The 26905-nt window shown below is 45.1% G+C and overlaps 1 protein-coding gene across 2 annotated transcripts in view; it reads left to right on the top strand.

Annotated features, from left to right (window-relative positions):
• cdm (importin-13-like protein cdm) overlaps positions 1–26905 on the top strand; it is a 49961-nt gene that overhangs the window by 7836 nt on the left and 15220 nt on the right. Inside the window, exons 2-15 of one of the 2 annotated variants that reach the window (XM_084577134.1) lie at positions 265–387; positions 1410–1577; positions 3660–3758; positions 6913–6966; positions 8589–8854; positions 9772–9880; positions 10550–10678; positions 12433–12646; positions 14160–14209; positions 14309–14580; positions 16702–16900; positions 17499–17774; positions 22065–22166; positions 22872–23010. In XM_084577134.1, coding sequence (XP_084433260.1) covers positions 265–387; positions 1410–1577; positions 3660–3758; positions 6913–6966; positions 8589–8854; positions 9772–9880; positions 10550–10678; positions 12433–12646; positions 14160–14209; positions 14309–14580; positions 16702–16900; positions 17499–17774; positions 22065–22166; positions 22872–23010 — 2200 coding nt within the window. The remainder of the gene's footprint in view (positions 1–264; positions 388–1409; positions 1578–3659; positions 3759–6912; positions 6967–8588; positions 8855–9771; positions 9881–10549; positions 10679–12432; positions 12647–14159; positions 14210–14308; positions 14581–16701; positions 16901–17498; positions 17775–22064; positions 22167–22871; positions 23011–26905) is intronic. The other variant, XM_084577135.1, reaches the window with a different exon arrangement.

Genomic DNA, 26905 nt, shown 5'->3' with positions numbered 1-26905 from the left:
AATTTCCGGAGCCCTCCACTGCGACGTCTCTCATTGCCTGAGTTGTTTGGGACATTAAGGATCCATAGGCAGTTGAAATTTCCGGAGCCCTCCACTACGGCGCCTCTCATAGCCTGAGTCGTTTGGGTCGCTAAACCCAATAAACAAACAACCAACAAAATCAGAGCTTTAAGTAGGAAGTATAGAGCTGCCTATGTTTTTATGCTTGTATGCATGCGTGTAACTTTTCATTTTGCTCATGAATTCTGCATTTATCCATTGCAGGCAGTGCGTGAGCTGTACTGTAATGGAGGTACTGGTTCCACTGCAGCCAATGAGTACCTGATGTCAATGCAGAGTTCAGTCCAGGCATGGGACATTGCCTGGCACCTCCTCGACTTGGCCAAGGTGAGTCTCGGCAGCCTGGCAAGGCCAATAATGTCTATTAATTTGCCAAGCATCTAGAGGGGTAGTAATTTATGTACCATCATGTTTCTGGTGTCACCCCCCCCTCCCCCCCCTTTTTTTTGTTGTGTAATAATTGTCTTTTTTTTGGTCTCATTTAACTGAAATAATACAGCTAAAGTTCAAGGAACGACTCATTATTTATTTACTGCTTGTCATGCTCTTTGAAACTTTGAGTCATTGTAACTGGGACGCATTTGCAACTCTGCCAAGGAGTGTCGACTGTTTATGTGATCATATTCTAGACCTTGTGTAAACATCATAATTCTTCTAACGTGAAAGTTAATGTGCGCTGACATCACACAATATGGGGGCGCCCTCAGTTTTGCCCGCATCGAAACGCAGCTGCCGCAGCTGGGATCAAACCCAAAAGGTGTACCCCTCACAACTCCCCTTCAGGACTTTCCCTTCTGCGCAGTGTGTATCATTAGACCAATACAGCACATGTGTACTCCAGCCTTTTCCTAGGAACTAATGAAAATGCCATGAAATTGAATTGAAATTGAAAAATTGAAGAATTTGTCCTGCATCAATAGATTACTGCGCCCTAATTACAAATTGTGTGCAGACATTCAAAGGAGAAGTTTAATGAGTTAGAAAAAACAAAAGAAAATACAAGTGTTGCCATCAGTGTCATATTTTGGCAAACAAATCGAGGTGCATCAAGGCAGTTTCCTGTGCAGGGATCTCTGATGCAGGGCTATATTGATGGTCCTGAGACAAAGAGTTTGAATTGAGTGGTGGGACAGTTTTAAAGTCTAGTTTTCTTGTTTAAAAAAAAAGAAAACAAAAGCCATAGTATTTCGGTGGCAAACATCACTGCAACTGTGTGGGGGGGAGCAGTACACTAGACTCTTAAGGACCATCCTTCGGTAAGAATGAAAACTGGGTGCCAACAGAAATGTTGGGCTTGCTGAGAAAATGAGGGGGTAGGATGAAAAATCCACCAATGTGTACCATTTCAGCCAGTGGAGGTGCAGTACATTGGCGCGGTGACCCTGCACACCAAGTTGTCGCGGCACTGGCACGAGCTGCCGGACTGGAAGTATGAAGACATGCGAAACCGGCTGATCCATGCTGTCATACACTACGCGCGTGGGCCGAAGCTCGTCCTCACCAAAGTTCTAGTGTCGGTAAGTAGTAGGGCTGGATGCAGTACTGCCACTTGGCACACGAGAGAAATGTGTGGCATGCTGCGGCAATCGCTGTGGCAACATTTTCCTCGCCACATGCTGCGGCGAGGGAAATGTGTGGCAATACAATGCATGCTGTACATTCACTTAATATATGCCTCTGCCCCTTCCCCCTTTTTTTTCTGCCCTGACAGTTTTTTTGAAAACTCAAGGGATGTGTTCATTGCACGAGATAGCATCATCATCATCAGCATCATCAGCCGGACTATACTCACTGCAGAGCGAAGGCATCTCTCATATTCCTCGAATTAACCCTATCTTGTGCTAGCTACATCCACTTGGCCCTGCAATATTCTTAACCTCATCTGCCTTCCTGACTTTCTGCCTTCCCCTGCTACGCTTTCCTTCTCTTGGTATCCAATTTGTTACCCTTAGCAACAACGCAGAGGGCTATGGGACGAAAAATGGTAGGCGTAACATTAAAAGATAAGAAGCGTTCAGAGTGGGTCTGAGAAATAACTTGAGTTAATCACATTCTAGTGGAAATAAAGAACTGGGCATGGCTGGGACATGTAGTAGTTTGAAGAATAAATAACCGATGATTGAGTAGCATATTGTCTAGAAAAAAAAAAAAAAGTTTGTTTGGTTCATGGGGCTTAGCGTCCCAAAGCAACTCAGGCTATGAGAGAGATGTCGTAGTTGAGGAGTCTCAAAATTACGACCATCTGAGGTTCTTTAATGTGCACTGACACCAAACAGCGCATACCTTGCTGGTAGGTGCCTTGCTTTTTGCCTCCACCAAAAGTGGCCGCCATAGCTTGGATTCGATCCTGCATCCCTGGGCGCAGTGGTCGAGTGCTCTAATGACTGCACCACTGCGGCGGGTGATTAATAAAAAAAAGCTACTGTTTTAATAACAACAGTAGCTGCTGCATTCAATACGGGGGTGTCCATTGTACGAATAAATAAGCATAGTATTTCATTTCTTTTTTTATGCTTTGAACTTCGCACTTATTTGAGTGATGTAAAATTTTCATTAAGTGTTAAGAGCTGTGCTCATGCTTTGCTTTGCACTATAATATACAGTCTAACATTTTTTGTTTCTTTGTTACTGCCTGCATTTTTCACCATTTTTGCCAGAGGCAAGTTTGTGGTATCTTCCAAGCTTAGTTGTTTTCCAAGCTAATTTTCTTTCTGTTTTCGTCTAAATGTCTAGTAACAGTAGTATAGTAATAAGAGGCGCTTTATTTTTTTTTGCCCTTCCATTAAGTAGTTTCATGAATCTGTGTTTATTGCATATCTTGAACACATTCATTCCTAGACCTTTGTGGGGTCATATTTTGTCTGCCATTTGTTCGTGTCCTGATGGCAACTTTGGTAAATTTGCGCTAGAGTTGCCCCGAAACCCGTGTGATGTGTTGGACCCGTGGGGTAGTGGAGACCTGTGTGCACACCTGTGCAATTTATCGAAGATAAAAATTGGGCACCAATGCTTATCGAAGGAACAACAGGTTTTCTCTGCCATCTCCATGCATTAGTGCCTTTGCTGCACGAAACCTCGGGTCCTAAAATTGATCGAAAATCGGCATGTTTCCACAACCAAGTTGTGGCTCTTCTCTCCCCTAATGTGTCAATTTAGACATCAAGAGCGGGTAACGAAAACAAACTACGCGCAGCTGCATCTGTTTTCCCCGATGTCATCTCATTATACTTACCCCACTGTCATCTCATTTTCATCGCTGTGGCTGAGTCCTATGCCTCGAGGCACCGCACGGCTGTCATTGATGCTTTCACCTTTCTGGTGCCACTGTTTCAAATCCTGTTCGGCATGATTATGATTGCACTGGGACAGTGGAGGTTTTAGATGTTTAAAGGTTTCTTTTTAGTCTCATTAATTTCATGCTCGTCAAGTAATATCTTCAAACACCTCATGTTTAAAATGGGGATCCAGCTCTTGCTGAGTGGCTTCTGTACCGATGCACGCACATCTTTTATCAAAGGTCAGCAGTAGTGCTGGTGGGAATTTGGTTTTGGCAATCTAGACTTATTTTGCATTCTGAGCTCAGTGCTTTTGTTTTCCAGATGGCCTCATTTGTTGTAAACACCATAGCTGGCTATTGGCCCGGTGCCATCGATGACTTGCTGACGTCATTCCGTCCACAGATCTTCACTATTCTGGCGGTGAGTGAGAGGTGCAGAACCAATTATCATAATGTTGCAGTCAGTGCACGTTTAATCTTAAATTGTGCTAGTCTGACACATGGTTAGCCACTGCTTAAGCACAATGTTATGGAAATCTGTCAGCTCCATTGACGGCATGGCCTCCTTTGAGAAGCATTTGCTGGGGGTGTGTGAATGTTCAGAAATTCCTAAACAGCAAATCGGGTATTCGGTTATTCAAATAAATCAAATAAGTGTAATTTGAAAATTATTTGAAGCAAATATAATATGCTTTCAACTTTTTTAACAATTTTCGAATAATCAGCGCGAGATTCGAACAAGTCTTCCACTGTGGTATTTTTTTCCAGCGAATGTTGCAAAACCAGGACCAACACTGAGGCTGCATACCATTATGTAGCGATCAATACAGGGTTTGTATAAAAAGTATCGGGAGAGGTTTTGGAAAAATAGATTTATTGGAGATATTGGTGCAATGCCTCAAAATTTTTCAAAGTACATGCCTTGAGCGGCAACACACTTTTGCCAACGGCTTTTCCACGACTCGAAGGCTCCCCGGTAGGCAAATTCTGGAAGGTGCTTAACTTAAGGGCACTCGTGCAAGCTCCTTTGATAGCTCTTAGGGTCCCATGGAGGTACCCTTTGAGGGAGGATTTCACTTTTGGGTATAAAAAATAGTCTGCTGGTGCCAAGTCATGACTGTAAGGGGGTTGGGGAATCGTAGCGATTTTGTTTATCATCAGGTAGTCTCTGACCTTGGTGCAGGTGTGGCTGGTTGCATTGTCATGATGCAATTTCCAATTTCCATGTCCGGCAATGGCTGGCCTCACCCGGTTGACCCTTCTCTGCAGTCTTCTTAGCACTTCTCTGTAAAAAGCACCATTCACTGTCTGTCCTTCAGGTACAAATTCGTATTGGACCGCGCCCTTTGCGTCAAAGAAAACGATGAGCATTGCTTTTGCTCTGGATTTGCTCATTCGAGTCTTTTTTGGATGAAGTGATGCCAGAGTGTGCCATTCGGCACTTTTCCGCTTTGTTTCTGGGTCTTATTCGAATATCCAAGTTTCGTCTCCCATTATTATGCTGTCCAAAAAGCCGGGGTCTTCTTCAATGCGTTGCAGAAGGTCTTCGCAAGCAGACACTCTCCTCTGCTTTTGCTCGTCTATCAAGACCTTCGGGACGAGTTTAGCGCAGATCTTTCGCATCTCCAAATTTTCAGTGATAATGCTGTGCACTGTCATCATGTCCATGCCAATTGCCTGTGCGACCATTCGCACACTTAAACTACGGTCTGAATTCAGCACTTCATGCACACGTTGCACGTTGTCGTCGGTTCTTGACCTCGATGGCCGTCCAGCGCGGGGCTCGTCCGCACTCTCAGCCATCTTTGAAGATCTTGTGCCACCTAAAAACTGCAGTCTGTGACATGCTTTCATTCTTGAACACTTGGCGAATCATGCCCAACGTCTCCGTACCTGATTTCACCAGTCCAACACGAAATTTGATGGCGTACCGCTGCTCAGTTGTTCGCTGCATTTTGCGCTTGCACCAGTCACTCGACAGGGATCCACTGAATACACCATCTAGCCTGAACGAACGCGCGCAGATGACTGGCGCTTGGCGCGTCTTGAAGGAGGTCACATCCCCCACCAAAGCACATGCACGGTGCGAGCACGCTGCAACGCACACTCACGTTAAGAAAAACCTGTTCCCGATACCTTTTATACAAACCTATATGTGTGGTATTAAACGCTCAGCGGCGTTCGTGGTCCATTTGTGTGGTAGCGTTCATAATGACAGTGGGCTTGCAAAATATTCTTGCTAGCACCTAGCATTTACAAATAAAGCATTATATATAGTAAGCCATCCTTTGTTCATTACTGCAGTAATGTTCCTAGCGGTACACATGCTCATGTCTCCCCTGTTTTTCTGGGCTTTCCGCTCTCGCCAGTTCCAAAGTGACTCGCACTCTAAGATCATTTGGACTATTGATTTCAGCACTTTCATGCAAGAAAGTTATGCAGACAGCTGCTTTTCTTCATCCTTAGGCCTCTCACGATTGGACGAATAAGCGTTAAGATGTTTAGCTGGTACTCGCATGCAAAAGTGCATTTCTGCGTGACAGCTAGTGGAGGTTATTGCTCTGTCCGCTAATGGAGATATGGGGGCATTTGTTGTAGCTAAAATCTACAGGAATTGCCGCTATGAAGCGACTTTTCTCGTTTTACAGCCACTTCTTGCGTTTCATTCTCAAGCCTGTAGTCTAAGCCTGTGGGAAATTAAATGCCGCTCGGTGTCTCTTTGAAAAACACAAGACTGCAGAGTGTAGTGCTTTAGTTTGTCCGTTCCCATTGAATTTTCTCATGCCACATCATGCAGCAGTTTAGGGTCCTGAAAAACGTTTTCTTTATATTTCGACATACCGTGGTGAAACTTTTCGTGCAAATGCAAAATAGAATTTTGATTTCAAATGTGCATTTACATTTCAAATATTTCATTGGAAGTGAAGATGTGACGAAATAACTTGGCCATTTCTTACAGGTCATGTTGGTGATTTCTCGTTACAAAAGGCCTCTTTTAGAATTAGGATCATGTGCATGATTCTAATGTGGATCCTAATGTGTGCACATTTCGAAAAGTCCAGTGCATATGATAAGGCTGAGGAAATTTATATGTCACATTCTTGATTATAAATAAGAAAAGTAGAAAAATGTATGTGGCAGTAATTTGCCAAAGTCCTAATTGCTAATCTATCACAATTAAGGAATAAAGGAAAGCTTTAGGATATGCGGTGGAGCTTTTTAAATGCCTGTACGTTCCTAAAAGTGGTCCTTTTTAATAAGAAATTATCGTAACAGCCAGTAAGAAACAACCTGATTAGGACAGTTATTTTGCCCTATCTTCTGCTTGAGATGAGATGTTTGAAATCAGAATTCTATTTTGCACTTTCATTCTAAGTTTCAACAAGATATACTGAAAAATAAAGATCAAGTTTTCAAGGTCCTCACATCTCTTTAAGCGGCTGCAGAATCCGTTGATCAGTTTGGGCTCTGTAGGGCAAAGTAAAATGCCCTTCTTAGGGGCAAGCTCGGCACGTCACCTTTTAAGTGGAAACTGTGTTGTGGATGATGCTAAATCCTCTTTTTTTTTCTCTCAGCCGGACGACCTTCTAAAGCTACTTCTTGAGATGCTGTCCGTCATTCCCGAGGAGGTATGTGATGCTTGGCGACGTTGAGCGGGCTAATATTTCTTTAGACCTTTTTGGCTTGCTTTTAATCTTTTCAGATGCCATTCGTTTTTTATCATAAACGTTTTTCTGCCCATATAGTACATCCAGACTGCAAGGCAGAAAATTTGTTAGTTTTTTAACTGAACATGCCATTGGTTGATTCTATTTTTTATGGGCATGCATAAAATTTGTTGCAAACTGTCAATTATAGTAGTTGAAACTCACATTTAAACACTAGGATTTGCAAAAATTACATTCTAAGCATACAATCATCTTTTTTGAAGATGCACATGATGCTTGAAACAGGGGTGGAAGAAAAATTGGCTATAGTATTGACAGCAAACCCCTAAGGCAAAAAAATGCTGTCATTTTCATTTTTGAGAAATAGTGGTTGCTACGTTTACTATTTGCTGGGAACAGGTACTAGCTACTAGTATACGTGCAATCTGAAGGTTGCAGAATTCACCTGACGCAAAAACAAAGACAGTTTCAGGTGGCAGTTTCTGTAGGTTCGTGCTTTTTGGTTTAAACTGAAAAGTACTGCAAATTCAATTTTTGAATTCGTTTTTTAACCAGTAAAGGGGAGTACCACAGGCCTCTGTACTCTAGGAGGCTGCACTCCTTGCCATATGTCTGCTACCGTACCTCTTATTGCTGTCACCACACTCTCGTGGCACCTGCACTGTTCATATGAGCATCGTGTATTACTGCCATGGAAGAGAGTTGGGTTTCGTCTAGTGCAACACTTCTACCTAGTACCATTTGTAGTGAACACGGACTAGATGCGAGCATCGTGTACTACTACATAACACTAGTATCACAACCCAGTCTTTAGCTATAACATCTAGTTTGTGCTTTTGCCTGTCATTGCCATCATAGAACTTCTGCTGCTCGCTTCAATGGTGGTATATTGGTACTTCCTTCGACAGGCACAGCACGACCGTAGATGTGTTAATGACTGGTGGATTCACTGCCGGTACTGGCAGAAGGACCAAAATGTGCTTTCCTCAAGTTCTGATCGCACAGGAATACCGCAGTATATTGCCACAAGATACCAATAGCTCGTCTGTGTAGCATGGTTGCTGAAGAAACAAACTGTGTTCTGAAGTAAATGCCATGGGAAATTAGGAGGTGCTTATCATTATTGGAGGACATTGCATTAGCATTAGGTCTTCTTGGTTTTTTTATCTGCTTCTCTTATAAGTCTTATCTTTTCCTCAGACGTTTTTTTGCATACTTTGTTACATATTTTTTTGCTCAACGCTGCTGAGTTAACTGATGAGTGACTTTTCTGTGCTTTTTTGTGAGTCATTTTTGGTCATTTTTACAGAGTCATTTTTATAGCAAGATATTCGTAAGAAGCCGCAGAATATATTTTTGTCGAGAGCATATATTTTATAAAACTGCTTTCAGTGTCTCTGTATACAACGCTTTCAGACATGTCTCCAAGCTGTAGGGCTAGTCTTCTTTCCAGCCGGATGTTGGCATAGTGTCGATGAAGCGGTTTTGACTGTCTATCCCTTTTAAGGAAAGCATTTTACTCGTCGGACTTGCACTGTGTGGTCAAAGTTGGCTCTCTGAGCTTCACTGGCATTCGATTGCAGCTCCAGTCATTGGAACGCTCGATGCGAGGTCCAAGCCGGAAGCCACTGGAGGAGTCGAGTGGCAAAATCCTGTCCTTTATCAACCAGCTTTCGGTGATGGACGCTGACACCCTGACTTGCATTGGCTCATGGTCCCAACTGAGCTTCGACTGGGAACAGCAGACAGCCCTGCTACCACGGGTGATGGCGTGCGTCCGCAAACCGGAACTCTGCAGACCAGCAACCGATGTGCTCACCTGTGTTGCCGGGCATCCGGAACTTCATAAGTGGGTGAACATGCTTTGGTCGGGATACTTTGGGCAATGAGTTTTAGAACATTAGCTCTACTGCTACCATTCCTAAAGGTCAAGTGACGCTGGGGTTTGACGTCTAATGAAAGAATGCAGGTACTAGTCACGTACGCTACCGCTGTGGCAGGGATGCCTCACCAAGCACGTTTGCCACGTATACAAAATATTGTTGTCCAGCCTAATTCAGCTGTAATGAACACAATAGGGGGTGACCTCAGTCCTTTATCAACCAGAATCAATGTCCAGCCTAAATTGACTATGGAAAATGCTATGGTCACCTCCAAATTTGTCCTGGGTCGTCCCTAAATTTGGCCTAGTCCACCCACAAAATTTGACCTCTGTCGATTTGGACCAAAATTGTTATCTAGCCTAATCGACTATGGCGACCTCCAAATTTGGGCTGGGTCACCCCCAAAACTTGAACTTAGTCAATTAGGACCACAATCGTTGTTCCGCCTATTTTACTGTGGTGACTGTACTTGCTTGTTCAATGGGAGCCACATTACTCGTTTTTGTGTGCAAAGATTTTGGTGCTTGTTATTACTCATTCCATAATTAGTGCCGCTAGTTCTGGTGCGAGTGGCGTACGTTTGGATTTGGAAGGCAGGTGTGTGCGACAAAAACAGGTGCTAGGTAATACCTGGTGGTCCTAGCTAGTGATGGTGCTATAGACTGTTATATTTTATTAAATATAGAGGTAAGGTTGTAATGGATCAACTCACTTCTCGGAACTGTTAGTGAATTATAGTAATACTATATATTGAATTCAGCAACTAGTAATGGCACGCACCGATTGGCTAGTTGTCCTAAATGAAGCAATGCTTCATAGAAACATTCACCGTAGCCGCATTATTTTTTTTTTCTTGAATACATTTTTTTGTGTCTTCCTTCAGTGGAAGTTGGCACTGTTTCTGCAGGTACCCAAAGTTCTTGTCTGATATGATTGAACGGGTGGTGCAGCTGGAAGACGTCATCATGGGAAGGCTGGCCTCTGATGACACGGTTAGTTTATCTGTCGACCTTTGTTTGGCATTGTTCAGTCCGGCTCAGTCTACCATACTTTTTCTTTCTTATTTAATGTGCAAAAGCTCCTTGCCCAAATAAGTGCATGCTTGGCTACAAATTCACACAGCTCAGTCAAACCGGTTTCTTCCAGGGTCTTGAAAAGGTCTGTAGCAAGCGTCACAATCTGTGTCCCCTAACCCTAGCGTTGCCCTGCTTCCCTGACCATCTCATTGCTTGAGCAGTGGGCAGTTACTGTTTCATTACTAAGTATCACCTTAACTGCTTAGGTTTTCTTTAAAACTATATATTTGAAAGCATTAAGGTGATCTTAAATTATAATTTTTCCACTGACCCCGTAGTAATCTTGACAGTTTGAGCGAAGCCTCGAATGGTTTAATGTGACGAGTTTCCAAAAGAGCGGCTTCCCACTTGCCGGATGGTGCATTCATGATAGCGATTATTTGTATTTTTATTATTATTTTTACTATTATTGTGACAATTAGTTGCCATTGTTCAAGAAACTTTTCTGGATGGTGCTGCTGCAGCTAGTATACCCTCTTGTGTGATGCTTCTCGCCATTGCTGGAGCATTTGGCATCTCTCGTAACCTGAATCGCTTTGGGACATCAGACCCCATGAACTAACCGTAACTAACTAACCATTGCAGGATTCGTGTGGCCAGCTGTGCAGGCTGCTTACTGAGATAGTGGATTGTCACGCTCAGAGCCTGGTCTCAATGTTGCTGGCCAAGCCAGAAAACAAGCCCATCATCCTCAAGCTCTTGGAGCTCCTACTGGTGAGTCAGAAGCAGTTTCTACGGTGACTACACAAGCGGGCCAGAAAAATCAAGAGTGGCTACTAGCTTTAGCTTTAAGAAAAAAAGAAAATGCTTGTTGCCCTCTTATTTATTTAATTATTTGTAGAATGCACAGCAGTGCAAAAAGTTGTTAGGCTTAAATGCTATGTATGTTTGAAAATTTCGGCTTACTCCATGCTGTTGTGTTTGATGGTCTGGTTTAACCCCCTCTGTCATGAGTACAGAGCCGTATTAGTGTACAGAAGGAGAAATAATTAGCAGTGCAAGTTTGCATGGCTAGCCAGAAGACGCTGCATCGAAGAACTGCTGATGCAAACACTAGTGGCTGCTTGCAGTCTTGCCAACTCACAAGCAGGAAACCCACAACAGAAAGCCCCAAAACCCGCTATAAACTGCTAAATTTAATACTTGCATCAAGAAGCTAGCTTTTGCACAGTAATAAATAGTAATATAATAGAAATCACCTCTTTACCGTTTGACCGGAAACTTCGGAATGCAAATAAATTTTTCAGGAATAGTATCTTGGCCTGCATTCTAAAGACTTAAAATTGATTTTCCTGAATATAAACAGCTGACATTTTCACTTGCATAAAGTCATGTCGTATTGGTTCACAGAGTACTGTGTGACGAATTTTTGCTGCTGCTGCCAACGCACACCTTTATATTTTGCCGATATCTTGAATTGCATTTGCGAGCAGTTAGTAGCCTGAGCTTTGTTTTAAGAGTCCAGCTTGAATAGTTATGATGGGATTCGTCATCTCTGTTCATATTAGCTTTAGCTTCCTTTTTTATATTTGATAATGTTCAGTTGGCCGAACAGCAGTATCAGCATAGGGTAACCTCGGCCAACTCAGAGAAGGGATTTTTGTCGGAAGCATCCCTTGTTCACTTTGCCCCGCACTACAATTGTGTTAACACAATTGTTCCAGCTGAGAGATGTGGGCATTTTTTCATTGCAGTTGAATAGCGCCAACTTTTTGTTGTGACAAACTCAACAATTAGCATACATAAGAGGTGCCAATGAATATGCAAGGAATGTTCATTTGCATTTGGAACTTCCAGTGTCCTGTCTTGAAACTTAAAGGGGGAGTAGTGTTGAGGTTATGGTGGGTAGGTGGATGGGCCTCCAATTAGGGGGTGGAGATGGTAGCCGATGAGTTGTCTTGACTTTCCTACTGTGGCTTTGAATTTCGCTGTCAGTTTTTCATTCCGCTGCTGTGTAGGCCTCTAGTGGTTCAAGGCCCTGTCTGGACAGTTGAGTTGCGTGGTGCGAGGTTCAGATAGGCAGGGTTGGTTGGGGAGGTGGACCAGAAGTTGCTGTAGGCACAGCCACCTAGCTAAGGGAAGTGTGGTGGCTGGGAGTTATCTGGTGTGTATTGCTGCTGTCGTGGTCTCATAGGATTTGACTGCCCACGCTAGCGTAAGAGTGAGTTTAAGAGTTACAAAGTGTGCAGATGGTTTGACTGCCCACGCTAGCATTTTTAAGAGTGATAGAGGGTCCGGAGGGTTTGATTGCCCATGCTAGCGTTTTTAAGAGTGACAGTTAATAGTGAGTTTAAGAGTGACAGAGTGTGCGGAGGGTTTGATTGCCCATGCTAGCGTTTTTAACAGTGACAGTTAAGAGTGACTTTAAAAGTGATTGAGTGAGAGTGATTAACCTGATGTTTTACTCCGTGCAATGCATCCTTAATCATTAGTGGCTGTTGCATGACTCTGGGATGTCCCTCTTGCAGAGGTGCACAGGGACTCCTCGCCAGTACCCGATTGAGGAGACGTGGAGCCGGCACACTCTGCCCGCGTGGCATAGCTTACGGGATGCGGTCTCCTCGTGTGACGGACCCCAGCATGAGGTGCTGCTTCTGCTGCTGCAACCAGTCTGGCAGAATCTCTTTGAAGCCCTTCTGCGCAAGGCACAGCTGCCCCTGGATGACTCTCACTGGGATTCAGGTACGGCTTGGCTTTGTTAGGCCTGGCTTAGCTAAGGTGCCATTAACCCTTTCGCTGTCACAAGCGTACCGGTATGTTTTCGCGCTTTCCCTACATAGTGTCATGGATGTACCGGTACATTCCCTATTGTGCGTTCAAAACTTTATGCCTCAGCGCGAAGGTGGCACTCTTGGACAGGCTGTGCCATCTGTAACATCTTTTTACAAGTTCGTATTTTCACCCCGCATTGCGTTGTGCGTATATACTGAAGAGTATGGAGCAACTGAGCCCACCCCTGCCACACTCTTTGCTGGTGTCGCAGTTGCTCCGCGCGCGCTACTCTATCGCACTAAGCGATCATACCGCGCGCGCATTTCGCGGTGTGTGTATGTGTGCACGGCTTCAAGGGTTGTTCTGCCATCTGCCACATGTTTGCAGGTTTTTATTTTTATTCAGTTGGCATGTCTGCCACGCCGTTGCCTCTCCAATAGGTCGACACATGACTCGATCGCTGCTTTCGCTCTCTCTTGCCGCGCCCTTGCTTGTGGCTAGCAGCAGCAAAGGAGGTTGATTTAGCTAAAGCCCGAGGGGCTTTAGTTTTAGCCTCATTCCACCTCCCTCCATCATCTGGATTTCACAACGTGCCATTTCTCTCCGTTGTGCGGGCCACGGGCTGTGCGCTTTTCGTGCGCGTGGTTACCTTCGGATGGCTGTCTGCACAAGACTTTCAACTGCGGACCGGAGCGATGGCTCTTTTCATTATAAATATGAGCCGAGCTCGGAATCAGACTGTCAAGAAGTATCAAGAAGTTTTTTTTTTTTTCATATATTATCCTCATTTATCTAATTTATAATCACAATAATTATGTTAACAATACCTGCAGAGCACTGAAATGCGCATATTCCGATGACAATGTTATTTGTATAGCAATCATAATAAAAATAAATCGCTATGCTCGTTTTCTGATGCACTTGATCCCTGAAACCAAGCCGACACTGGGGGTGCGTCACGGCCAGAAACACCCGACAGCGAAAGGGTTAAATGCTCTTTTTATTGCGCGTGTGTAGTGGTTTTATCACAATAAAATGAAATTGGTTAGAAGTTGCTATCCACTGTGCTGGGCACATGAGCTGTGGCTGATAGAGATAAAAGGGAAGATAGGGAGGCAAATCATAAAGGGATATTGAGAAAGTATAGGTTTGGGACTATATATAGAACTCTGTATACAAGGCCACATTCACATGCACTAGGCCCCCTGTGGTGGCTTAGTGATTGGGGGCTTGAGAGCTGAGCCAGATGATAAGGGTTTGATCCCGGTCGGCCAGGATCTTGGCATTGTTCCATGCTGCACACATGAGCAGTGCACTGTAACAAGCCATGTGTGCACTGCTTCCTGTCATTGTGTATTGTTCTGCAATTGTTAATTGGCCAAGAACGATGAATATTGTCACTGAGCTGGCATTTGAATGCTCCCTTTTGTGCTCGTGTTAGTGTTGCAGGGATAATCGACCAATTTTTATCTTTGCTTTTCAGAAGAGAAAGATGCCTTGCGTTGCTATCGGCAGGACATCGGAGACTGCAATGTAAGTGCTGTGGCATGGATGATGTAGCGGGATCCGGGCAGTGCCCGCTTTGACATGTTGGCTGATGACACGGTCCTTTCCCCTCGTATGGTTGCCCAGATGTCCGTGTTCGACGTTATGCGGGAATCTCTGCTCGCGGCCTTGGGTGCCCACCTCCAGCTGGCCATGCATATGCTGGAGAAAGATGTCAAGGCTTGGCCTGCAGCCGAGGCCTGCCTGCTGGCCATTCAGGCAGTTGCCGAGAACGTCCGTCCCCATCAGGAGCGGTACCTGGGCCCCCAGCTTCGAGCGGCCTTGCCGGGCCTTGTGTCCAACCCACACTTGCAGCCTGCCACTCTGTCTTGCCTCGGCTCCCTCGGCTCCTGGCTCCAGTTGGGTGGCCGTTCTTTGTCCCCAGAGCACTTGCACTCTTTGTTTGTGAAATCTGAACTGGTTTGATTTTCTTCTGACCTGTTGCAGGGGTTGAATGGTTAGGGCCTTTGACTGCTAAGCCCAACTTCTGCGGCACAATCAGTTGGCCCAATATTGGAGATTGTTGGCAGTGAGCTGGTCTTATGTAGGGCTTGGCATTGCCGGCACAGTACCAATATTGGGCCCGTGTTTTGAGCTGCTTGGGGATCAAGAAAGTTGGTTCAGTGCCAGCCATTTTTTAGTGGAGGTGATATGCAAAAGGCATCCACGCGCTGTTTGGTGTCTGTCCACATTAGGGGTCAGGGTTGTTGAAATTATTCCGGATCTCTCCACTACAGTGTTTTTTTTCATAGCCAATGTATCACCTTCAGACATGAGACTCAATACACCATACCATGAAATTCTCTGCGTTCAAGAAAGCCAGTGGAATTTGAAGAAGCTTAAACAGTTTAGATACTAAGTTCATAAGATAATTCATCTGCCCATCACATGTGCAGTGCAAGTAGTACTCTGTTAACAGTGTGTGTAAAAAAAATAGCTGAGAGCTGGCGAAATGCCAGCATGGGTTTGCCATTCAAAGTAGCTTTGGTTTGGGTAGGGTCATTTTCGTCCTCACCTGATTGGTGAAAATGGCAGGAGCGAATTTCAGTTTGGTTTTGATTACGAGTGGCGCTGGATGTCGCTGCATTCCACTTGCCACAGTCGTTTTTGTTGCTTTTTGCCGACAAAACACGGGTAAAGAATAGTTAAACCTCTATGTGACGAAGCTACATGTTAAAATTTAAATTGAAAATTTAATGTTAAAATTTTCTATTCCTCTATGCCGCTTCCATTGAAAAGCGTGTATTTCAAAAGCTCCATGTAACGAACATGTTGCTATAGTTGACCTTGACACAATGAACTTGCTACGCCGACTATCCCTTAGCTAATGCTGAACTATAGGAAATTTAGCCGGACTGTGCATGTTTCACGATAAAACATGAACTGACAAAAGAGAAATTTGTATGATCACAATAAGTGACTGCAGTGTTGACAGCACATTAACATGTCAAACGGAGCAGTCTCCACTGCTTTCGCTTTTAGTACATGACACTAGAATAGTTCATATTCAGAAACGATGAAAAATAACAGGAAAAAGATGGGGGTGTGCAGTGAGCGCTCTTTGCTATGCCTTTGCCATCACATAGTTGTTTGAAAGATTCCTTTGCCGATATATGTCACATGTCAGTGGCTGGAACAGCGGAGAGCACCGGCATTGTGAGTTGAAGAGTCGACAGTAGCGGGCAGACCGATAATGGAATCGTGCTTGAAAGTGCAGGCGGACAGACTCCAGCTCCTCCGTCTCCTTCGTAGTCGCTTCGTGCAAGCCGCGGTGGAGGCTAATGAAAAATCGTCAACTTCTTAAAATTTCGTTATGACCAGGTCTTACTGTGCAGGCAGAGGAAGGTTGCTTATAACATGCTGCAGTAAAGAGGACGAAAATAACGCTTCTCAAAACAATGCAACTTGAAAATGCATATTCTGGAGGTCACATAGATTCGATTGTGCAGGTTATTTGGTGATGGTGCCAAATCATAATGAAAACGTTACAACAAATTTTTTCACACTGGGCATAAGTGAGGGGTGTGCAGTGTAATGCTGAGTTCTGGAAATATAGTTAGTTACGCATGCTTAAAAGTTGAAATTTTATTCTTTGCTAACTGTCTAGATGCGAACTATGTGCAGTACTTTTTTTCATTATCTCTCCCGCACTTATTCTGCTAAGAAGTTTGTGACACTGGCTGCTAAGGCGGCTGCATATATGGCTTCTAGTCAATTAAGCCCCATGGACCATGTGTCGGGTGTGGACTGTGTGCTGGAAATCGTGGCACTTGTAGAGAATGTCTATCACAGGCACATGTGTTACGATGTGTGTTTGATCAGTCTGTCTGCGTGCATTCACCACAGTCAAGAATGATGTTGATCAGCGTGCTTGCTACTTCCAGTCATAGCAGTTTCCTGTAGAACACTCCTTTTTGTTAGCAAGGAAATATTTTCGCTCACACACATGGATACATTGTGGCTGCCCATACTTTGTGTAGGGACCCCGGTCAGCTGGGTGCGGTGCTGCCCGTCCTTCTCCAGGGCCTGGAGGCTGGCCCCAGGACGTCGGTCGCTGCCTCCCTGGCCCTCAAAGACCTTGCCAGGGACTGCCCCCAGGCGATCATACCTCACACGCGGCTACTGCTAGAGGCCTCTCAACGGCTGCTTCTGGGAGACCAACTGCGTCCTCAGGAGAGGGTGAGCTCACGCGCGCTTACACATTTGCAGAGGCTCCTTCGGCGGAGGAGGGCTGTTGGGATGGTCTGCAGTGGAATAGGATTTCGATCGAGGGAGGCGAGATGCCAAATGCCCTTGTGGGCTGTACGATGTCAGTGCAGGTCATCTATATTTTGAGAGTACACACCCATTTATTAAGGCGAAAGCTTTACTTGGCTCATGGTGGAAATCGCGTGGGTGAGATGTGTCCCCGAGGTGCGTCCCCGAGGTGCTTCCACGAGGTGTGTCCACGAGGCGTGTCCCCGAGATATCGGTTGGGTTCTGCCTGACCTTTAAAAAAAATAAGACATTTAGTGATCATTATGATTGTGATGATAGTGGAAATTGATGATGGCAATGACAATTACGATGGCAATAATGATAATGACACTTATGAAGGCAATGCAATTGTATCCGGCAGTGTTTCTCTTTCTCTCTCTATAGAGAAAGACTCTATCTGCATCTCTCTCTCAAAAAATCAGGGGCATTCCAAGGTTCACAGCAAGGTGCCCAAAGGGCTTTAACTTACTGCACGTAGGATGTCTTGAGTGCTCTCCTTCAATTTTCTTCTTTGTCACAGGTGCGCCTCCTAAGCCTGGCAGGCCAGCTGTTGGCGTCCTGGCATCTCCAACTCTCTGAGTCATGGCTCTCTGTTGTGCTGGACCATCTGCTGCCGAGGCTGGAGGCACCAGCAGCCCCTGTGGTGAGCCAGGCACTACATGAGCTGGCTGCACTAGTCTCGGGGCTCGCATGCCGCGAAGAGCCACCTTCCCTTGTGGAGCTGGTACTAGCGCGGGCATTGCCCATGCTGGGTGTTGCCGCCGCCAGGCACGCCTGTGATGAGCCCGCAATCGAGGTGAGTGCTCATATAACAAAAAACGTCTACTTCTTCCCGCATATTGAACCCTCTCCTCAAATTTACGTCGACGTTTCTTGAAAAAAAAAAAAGTGGGTCCATTACGCAAGTATGTACAGTATTTTCATTTCAAGCATATACAGTCGAACCCGGATATATCGAACTCGAAGGGGATCGCGAAATAATTCGATATACAGAAACCGGCTTGGGACAGCACTTACGATGCGAAAAAACGATACCGCATTTGTCGTGTAATCAACTCACTCGCATAGGGAACCCACCCTTCACTTTTGCACTCGCGAATTCGGAAGTAAAAAAAAAGCGTTAAGGCCAGCTCGCTCACATGCAAGCGATTAAGCGATCTCAGCGACGAGCCGCAGCGGCAGAGCAAAAAATTTCCAACTTGTTGGAACTGCGTCACTCTGCCGTTCGACCCACTGCGGCAGCTCAAAACAAGGTTTCTGCGTCGCCGCGGCAGAAATCGCCAGCGTTTTCGCTTGCATGTCGCACTCAGTTTCGGTCGTCTCATCCACAGCTCATTTCTTGGCAGCGTGCCAAGATGCTGCGCAGCGATAACATCGCGGCGTGTTTATCTTTTTATAGCTCCTGCGGCGGCGGGGAGCGAACTTGGCATACTGCCCGTGATAGCTTGATTGCACAAGCCTGGTTAGATTTATCACGCCGCGCTTGGGGCGGGCGTAGTCCACTGCCACAAAATATTGGAAAGCGTGATACAGTAGCTGAAAATGTTGTTTAAAGCGAAAAATGCTAAAAGCTGGTGTCATGATCGCAGCTGACCGCGTGCTTTCGTTAATTCATACATGCAAGAATGAACGACTCCCGCAAAAAAAAAAAGCCGCTTCGTAACGCCATATCTTACGCTACGCCACGCGTACAGCACAACGATGAAAATAGACGACTCTCGGGAAAAAAAAAAGATAGATCTGCCGCTTGTTAACTTCCGCAGGCACCATAGCCACATCAGCCGCTGCGCGCAGAGGGTTCGCAACACACGCTGGGGAAAGCGTCCGATGTTCTGTCTGAAAACGATCTGAGCTGGCTTGGCGCATGCGTAGCGCGTGCTACTGCGAACAAAGGCCGGGAAAGAGAAAGGAGAGAGGTAGCTCGGCAAAAGAATGGGCACACCCTTGCGCTTCGCTCTGTCGCGTTTTTCCCCACTCGTTCCCACCGGTTCTCTCTGGTTCATTCATGCACATGGCTTGCAAATGCCACGTGCTAGCGCGCGGAAAACGATAACCGCAAATGCGCGCGCCTTTAGGGAATGGGCGCGGCGCTGCCCTAGCCGAACTGTCCCCTCTCATTACTTCCGCGCGCGGCTTGAAAACTTCACGCGGCAAACGGCCGAGGGTGATGCGAATGTCTTTGGGAAAGGCACACTTTCCAGTGCGTGGTGCAGAGTTCGATATATCGAACGACCGGTGAAATTGAGTTCGATATATGACGCGGCTTTCCTATACTTTTACATGGGATTTTCAGGGGGATATTCCGTGAGTTCGATATAGCCGAAATTCGATATATCCGGGTTCGACTGTCATCATCATCATCATCATCATCAGCCTGATTATGCCCACTGCAGGGCGAAGGCCTCTCCCATATTTCTCCACTTAACCCGGTTCTGTGCTAGCTGCATCCACTTGACCCCTGCGAACTTCTTAATCTCATCCGCCCACCTAACTTTCTGCCGCCCCCTGCTACGCTTTCCTTCCCTTGGAATCCAGTTTGTTACCCTCAGCGACCATCGGTTATCCTCTCTTCGCACTACATGTCCTGCCCATGTCCATTTCTTCTTCTTAATTTCCACTAGAATGTCGGTAACTTGAGTTATTTCTCTGACCCACTCTGCACGCTTTCTATCTCTTAATGTTACCCCTACCATTTTTCGTTCCATAGCCCTCTGGGTTGTCCTCAACTTAAGTAGAACTCTCTTGGTTAGCCTCCACGTTTCAGCCCCATAGGTGAGTACAGGCAAGATGCAACTGTTGTATACTTTCCTTTTGAGCGATACCGGTAAGCTGCTAGTCATAATCTGCGAGTGCTTGCCAAATGCGCTCCATCCCAATCTTATTCTTCTTATTATTTCCTTTTCATGGTCCGGATCTGCGGTTACTACCTGTCCTAAGTAGACATATTCGCCTACTACTTCCAGTATTTCGCTACCTAATGTAAACTGCTGTTCCTTCCCGAGGCTGTTGAACATTACCTTAGTCTTCTGCATATTGATTTTCAAGCCTACCTTTCTACTTTTCCTGTCTAGGTCATCAATCATTATTTGCAGTTCATCCCCCGAGTTGCTTAGCAAGGCAATGTCATCAGCAAACCGCAGATTACTGAGGTATTCTCCATCTACCCTTATCCCCAACTGCTCCCATTCCAGGTCTCTGAATACTTCCTCTAAACAAGCTGTGAATAGTACTGGGGAGATTGTGTCTCCTTGCCTAACACCTCTGTTTATGGGAATTTTGTTACTTTCTTTATGCAGAACTATGGTTGCTGCGCAGCCACTATATATATCTTCCAGCACTTTCACGTACGGCTCGTCTACCCCCTGATTTCGCAATGCCTGCATCACCGCTGAGGTTTCAACTGAGTCAAATGCTTTTTCGTAATCAATGAATGCTATGTATAAGGGCTGGTTATATTCCGAGCATTTTTCTATCACCTGATTGATGGTATGGATATGATCGATAGTAGAGTACCGTTTCCGAAACCCTGCTTGATCCTTTGCTTGATTGCAGTCTAAGGTTGTCCTGATTCTATTAGCGATTACCTTAGTAAATATCTTATACGTAACAGACAGTGGCCTAGTGGTTAGGGCGTCCGTCTCGGCTGCGGGAGGTGGTTCGTTCGAAACCCGCCGCCGGACACCCACCGGTAAAAATGGGTACAAGCGTCCCCCGGCCTGGCGCCCGGCTCTCACAGGGGTGTGCGCTTGGAAGAGGCTCCGCAAACCCCGCTGCGCTCCCTCTGGGGCAAAATAGTTTCGAACATTCAGCCTGCAAAGGTGGTTCGAGTTACCGTGTTTCACGGGGTTCAAAACTGAAAACGAGTCGTGTCCTGCACACGCGAAAACTCAGAAAATGCCTTGTTTCAAGTGCGAAACGCTTTAAGCCAGCGTGTCGAAAGACGTAAAGGTTCACTGTCACTGATGAAGTTCACTTCTCAGAGATCACTGCAGTCCCACGGCAAGTCCGGATTTCCGGCCTGTCTGACTTTGCGCTGCTGCAGCTGAGGCTCTAAGGGAGCACTTCAGGTGAGGGTCAAAGGAAGTACCTTTGCAAGACAAACAGAACCACCTTTGCAGGCTGCGAGGTTCGAAACTGGGTTTCGACTGTATTTGACTTTATTGGCTGAATGTACTTTTATTGCTTCTATTATTGCTTCTTGCTGGAAGCAATACTGGAATTATATAGGTAAACTAAAGAGCAATGAGGACGAGATTTGTCATCTACGAGATTTCAAAAGTTAAATGTGCGTAACGAGCCTCGTGGGTTTTTATGATTGGCCGTGTATTTTTGATAAAGACTACTGATACAGATTGTACAAGAACACTGTGAAAGCATACAGGTACTTGTGGGCAGGCGTGGTATGCGCGGTCCACCCATGCTACGTTGGCATGCCGACAGATAGCACAACCATTGGCTTTCACACGGCGCATTATACTTGTGCCTTACTAGCTAGTATTGCAGTATAGTCTTGACGTAGTAATGTTAGTACTAGTTTTGCAATGGCATAATATTCAGGAGCAAGATCTGAGAAATTTCTGAAAATACTGCATATTCAGCTGCTGAATGAGTTGGTGCATTTCGGTTCGGTAGCTTTCGCCACATAGCCACAAAAAATTGTTCCAGTATCGACAACATTTTTATTTATTGCAAAGGCTTACCTCTTGCATTCCTGGGGTGCTACAGAGGCGAACATTGTCCACCGCCTATTTAAAGCCTCTATCATTCGAGACGGTTGTTGCACAGACGTGCCACCTGATACGGTTGACATGATAAGGAGGTGGGAGAGATGAAAAACTTAAATATGGTGAAACTCAATTTCCTCCTCATTCGGGTAAAACCTTGTCAATTTGACCCCCTTTAATGTGGAAATGCAGGCAGTTTGAACGAAGATCATGGTTCCAGCCAGTGCCCATGTAAAAGCCGACGGCATTGGATGCTCAATAATTCAGACATGGGAGGGCTTGTATCGTTAATTCAGAGAAAGAGCTGAAAAAGCTTTTGTAGTTCCACTCATGAGCCATCGCGAGATTGTGCTCTGTTGCAGGCCCTGTCGGAAGTCATGAAGCGGTCCGCAGTATCACTGAGTCCCGTTGCCGGGGGACAGCTCCTCTCTCTCTTGGTCCAGGTGCAAGAGACATGTCCCCAGGTGAGAGTTGGAGGTGGGCAGCCATGGACAGCAGGCTACAAAATATTGAGTTCTAACTGTGCAGGGCACTCATTCTCGTCAGTCTGATGGTTTGTTATTCAGATCTCTCGTAAGGCCCTACGGAAGAAGCTATTATGTTTGTGCAATTTGCAGTAGCTGCCATTGATTGTGGGCAAATGTTTCTTTGTATGGGCGTGAGCCCACATTTGTGATTAGAGGATGATTATAGGACTGATGGTAAGACATGGTATGAAACATGAAATAACAAAAAAAAAAAAATCTTGACTGTGTTACAAGAAAAGCATAGACTTCAAAAAATGATGCAAATATTTACCTCTTTATCAGAATTCTTCCGTTTAGAGATGTTAAGTTTTCCAAGGTTAGGGCACAAATGAAGTGGAAAGGCTGTGTCATGTTTGACTTGTTGACTTTGCCATTCATGCCATAAGAGCTAAGCTGTATGTCATAAGAACTTGTGAACTATGTTCAAAACCTCAGTGCTGTGCATTGCTTGTTATGTAAACGTGTTAATGCAAATGGCCCGCATGCATAATATTTAATCTTTGGGAAATTTGGCGAACATTCTCTTGAAAAGTAGCCATAATGAAGGTGATGGGAGTATGAAAAGGCAAGGAAAAGTGCTAACCCTCGGCTTAAGTCTATTTATCTCTGTTATTTCTGTTGCTGTGCGTGTTGCCTATGCAGGCAAGCGTTCTTGAAGCTTGCCGGTCGCTTCTGTTGCTGCTGGCCGGGTCACCCCAAGAGCCCCACTTAGCGGAGTCTGCAACGGCGCTCGGTCGGATCTGTGATGCCACTTTGCTGCCAGCCGCAGCTTCCTTGAGCAGTGCGTACCTTTCTTTATTTTTTATTTTGCCTGCTTGCTTGTAAATGTGTGCCTTGTCGCGTGTGAATGTTCATTGATATCCAATATTTCAAAAAACGGAGAAGTATTCAATGTTCGACTTGATGCAAGTATTTGGTATTTGAAATCTTGGAACATATCCGCTGCAAGAATTATGCTTCTGGGATGTCTCTTTTTGTGGTTTTAATTTTAAAGGCAGAGTTCTAAATAAACATTCTCTCTCTCTCTTTTTTTTTTTTGTCTAGCGTGGCAAACAACCTTTTGCCGAAATTAAGGAGGATGCAGCTTTCTTCAATTTTCATTTCATGATGCATTCGCACGAAGCGTTTTCATCATATTAAGAATAATAATATAAGTACTCCCACGAAATTTGTCATATATTTCACGAACCACTCTCTTTTTAATTTTTGTCTCCTGATTCTTGTGAAAAGTCTGAAAAGTTCAGAAATGTGGCAAAAGGCTTAGGCATTCACTTGCCACAAGTCAAGGCATTCTTTAAAAGTTTATGTCCTGCAATAGATTGTTTTGGTTTTTTGGAATGTGGCAGTTTGTGTGGATAAACGGACATTTCGAACACAATTTTATACAGGAAATTTAAAAATCAGTAAATTACAAAAGAAAGGAATGTCTTGACCTTCAGTATGGCTCTAAGTGTGCAGCAATAGGAGCAGGGTCAAAATAGACAAATCATTTGGGAAGAAATCTGCTCCACAAGACGAGCTTATAGTCAGAAATTCAGAGCAAAGAAAACTCCTAATTATTTGCACGCTTCCCCATTGTTCAGAGCCACCATGGCTCACAAAACAATCTCCTTCGTTTTCAATTTTCTTAGAGTGAAATGCCCTGCTATGAGTGTCTCTTCCTGAGCAGTTTATGGTAGAATGGAGGCAGTAGCAAAGTTGTTGAACCAGGAAATCGCATTCTTGAAGGAATCCTGAAACAGTAATTGCGGTAATATTCTAATACAGGAAAGCTGTGGCAGTGGTTTTTGAGATTTGAAAGCTTTGCGTGAAGCCTATAATTTACGAACAATTTTAAAGAGGGGTTCTAGGTATCATTGGCAGCCGATTAAGGCAACTCTTCCACATGCATACTGAGTTGACAGGGAAAGGAGGAGCATAAATTTTCGATCGCTAATATGTTCGGTATTAGTGTATGGATGGATGGAAACAACTTTATTTAATAAAAAAAAAAAAAAGTAAGCTAGCTTAAAAATTGCGTTGTGAAAAGGACTGATGAAATGTCTATTGCTCGTGCGCGTTTTTAGTTTTATTGCATAGCATTTCGTGGTCCCTTTAAACTGCAGGTGTCATGAAAAAAATGTCGTTGACACTTAGAGAAACTCCGGTGCTTTTTCGACCGTACTGAGTTAATGATTGATTTGTATTGCTGAAAGCTTGGTCATCACGGTTCCCAATTACTTTTTTTGCAGTACTCAAGCAATACCATATTTACTCGAATGTATTGTTCTTTTTTATTATTTCTGGCTCTCAAAGTCTTTCCTCGCATTATAATCGAATAATGCGATTCGGTTGGCTAAAGCAATGCCGGGGTGCAGCCATTTTGAATCCACCACTCGGTTTCAGTTTCCGCGGTTTTACCATGTTACATTGGCAATGTGGGTACGAGGGAAACCAAATTCCAATCCATCGAAAGCCAAAACGTTGCGCTTTTTCTAGTTGGCTCAGAATTATGTCCTCTTGATCACGCACTTGTCGCATCTTTCGCAGTGGATTAGGGTGGTTACTTCGGTTATCACATTTCGCACGATGGCAACACACTGTGTACGGTACGACGCTCGCCTCTTGAAAAGCTTCTTGGTGTCATATTTTAATGCAACAGGTCTGCAGAGGTGTTACAGTGCTGTCCACTTGTAACGATATTGAGAAAACCTAAAAAATCTGATCGTTATAAGTGATTATTGTTATACAGTCGAACCCGGTTATATCGAACCCGGATATATCAAATTTTAGTTATATCGAACTCACGGAATATCCCCTTGAAAATCCCATGTAAATGTATAGGAAAGCCGCGTCATATATCGAACTCAATTTCACCGGTCGTTCGATATATCGAACTCCGCACCACGCACTGGAAAGTGTGCCTTCCCCAAAGACGATCGCATCACCCTCGGCCGTTTGCCGCGTGACGTTTTCAAGCCACGCGCGGAAGGAATGAGAGGGGACAGTTCTGGACAGCGCCGCGCCCATTCCCCAAAGGCGCGCGCATCTGCAGTTATCGTTTCCCGCACGTTAACACATGACGTTTGCAAGCCATGTGCGTGGGTGTGCCCATTCTTTTGCCGAGCTATCTCTCTCCTTCAGCACGCGCTAGGCATGCGCCAAGCCAGCTCAGCCCGTTTTAAGACAAACGTCGGACGCTTTCTTTCTCCAGCGTATGTTGCAAACCCTCTGCGCGCGGCGGCTGACGTGGCTATGGCGCCTGCGGACGTTAAGAAGCGGCAGCTCTCCGTTTTTCTTCTTTTTTTTTTTTTCGAGAGTCATTCTTTCTTACCGTTGTGCTTTACACGCGACGTAGCGTAAGATATGGCGGCTGCGGACGTTAAGAAGCGGCAGGCTTTTTTTTTTTTCTTTTGCGGGAGCCATTTATCTTTGCATGTATGAATCAACGGAAGCACTCAGTCTGCTGCTGCGATCATGACGCCCGCCCCAAGCGCGGCGTGATAAATCGAGCCAGGCTTGTGCAATCAAGCCATCACGGGCACTCTGCCAAGTTCGCTCCCCGCCACCGGAGGAGCTATAAAAAGATAAACGCGCCCTGACGTTATCACGTTATCGCTGCGCAGCATCTTGGCACGCTGCCAAGAAATGAGCTGTGGATGCGACGACCGAAACGGAGTGACGCGCACCATCGACATGCAAGCGAAAACGCTCGCGATTTCTGCCGCAGCGACACAGAAACCTTGTATTGAGCTGTCGCGGTGGCTCGAGCGGCAAGAGGGACGCAGTTCCAACAAGTTTGAAATTTTTCGCTCTGTCGCTGCCGCTCGTTGCTGAGATCGCTCAATCGCTTGCATGTGAGCGAGCTGGTCTTAACGCATTCTTTATTTTTCAAATTCTCGGGTGCAAAAGTGGAGGGTGGGTTCATTATGCGAGTGGGTTGATTAGACGACAAATACGGTATCGTTTTTTTTTCGCATCGTAAGTGCCGTCACAGGCCGATTTTTGTATATCGAATTATCAATATATCGAACTATTTCGCGATCCCCTTCGAGTTCGGTATATCCGGGTTCGACTGTATGTGGACTGTCAAAGAAACAAAAATACACCCACATATTTTCCCATGCATGTAGGCTTGCCTACTTACTGATGAGCAAATGGGGTTGAACAACACTAATCATCGTAAAGAGCACTAAACACTTTACTACAGTATACATCAATAGCCATAAAATAACTTAAGCATACTTAACAAGTCAGAAATTAGAGCTTGCTTGAGCAGCAACTGAAGCTTAATCCGTTGTGAGCATCAATTCCAGTAGTATGTACGCTGTTGGCAGTCCTTTTTGTGTGCGCGAAACCGGTTAGAGACTGGATGAACTGAAGGACATCCCCAGCCTTGATGATCTGTAAAATCGTACAGTGCAAATACCCATATTTTTTCATGATGCTTCCAGCCTTGAAAGTCTGCCAAAAATCCCCATGAATCTGCTGTTTCATCTCGAGAGCTATCACGCCATTCGTCAATGTGGTCGCCTTCATCTTCCATGGACGCACAATCAGCGATGGCGATGACAATACGGCCGCAGCCGCACCCTTTGCGCTGTTGCGACTGCGATGATGATAGTACTAATTTCCTTGCGTTTTCGCTGCATATGTCGAATTTTCACGTCATTGTCTTCTTAATATGTTACCTTTTA

Source organism: Amblyomma maculatum, chromosome 8 (genome assembly GCF_055883805.1).
Source record: "Amblyomma maculatum isolate TAMU_Amacu chromosome 8, ASM5588380v1, whole genome shotgun sequence".
Classification (NCBI taxonomy): domain Eukaryota; kingdom Metazoa; phylum Arthropoda; class Arachnida; order Ixodida; family Ixodidae; genus Amblyomma; species Amblyomma maculatum.
The sequence above is the reverse complement of the archived record's forward strand: the minus strand, read 5'-3'. Positions and strand labels throughout refer to the sequence as shown.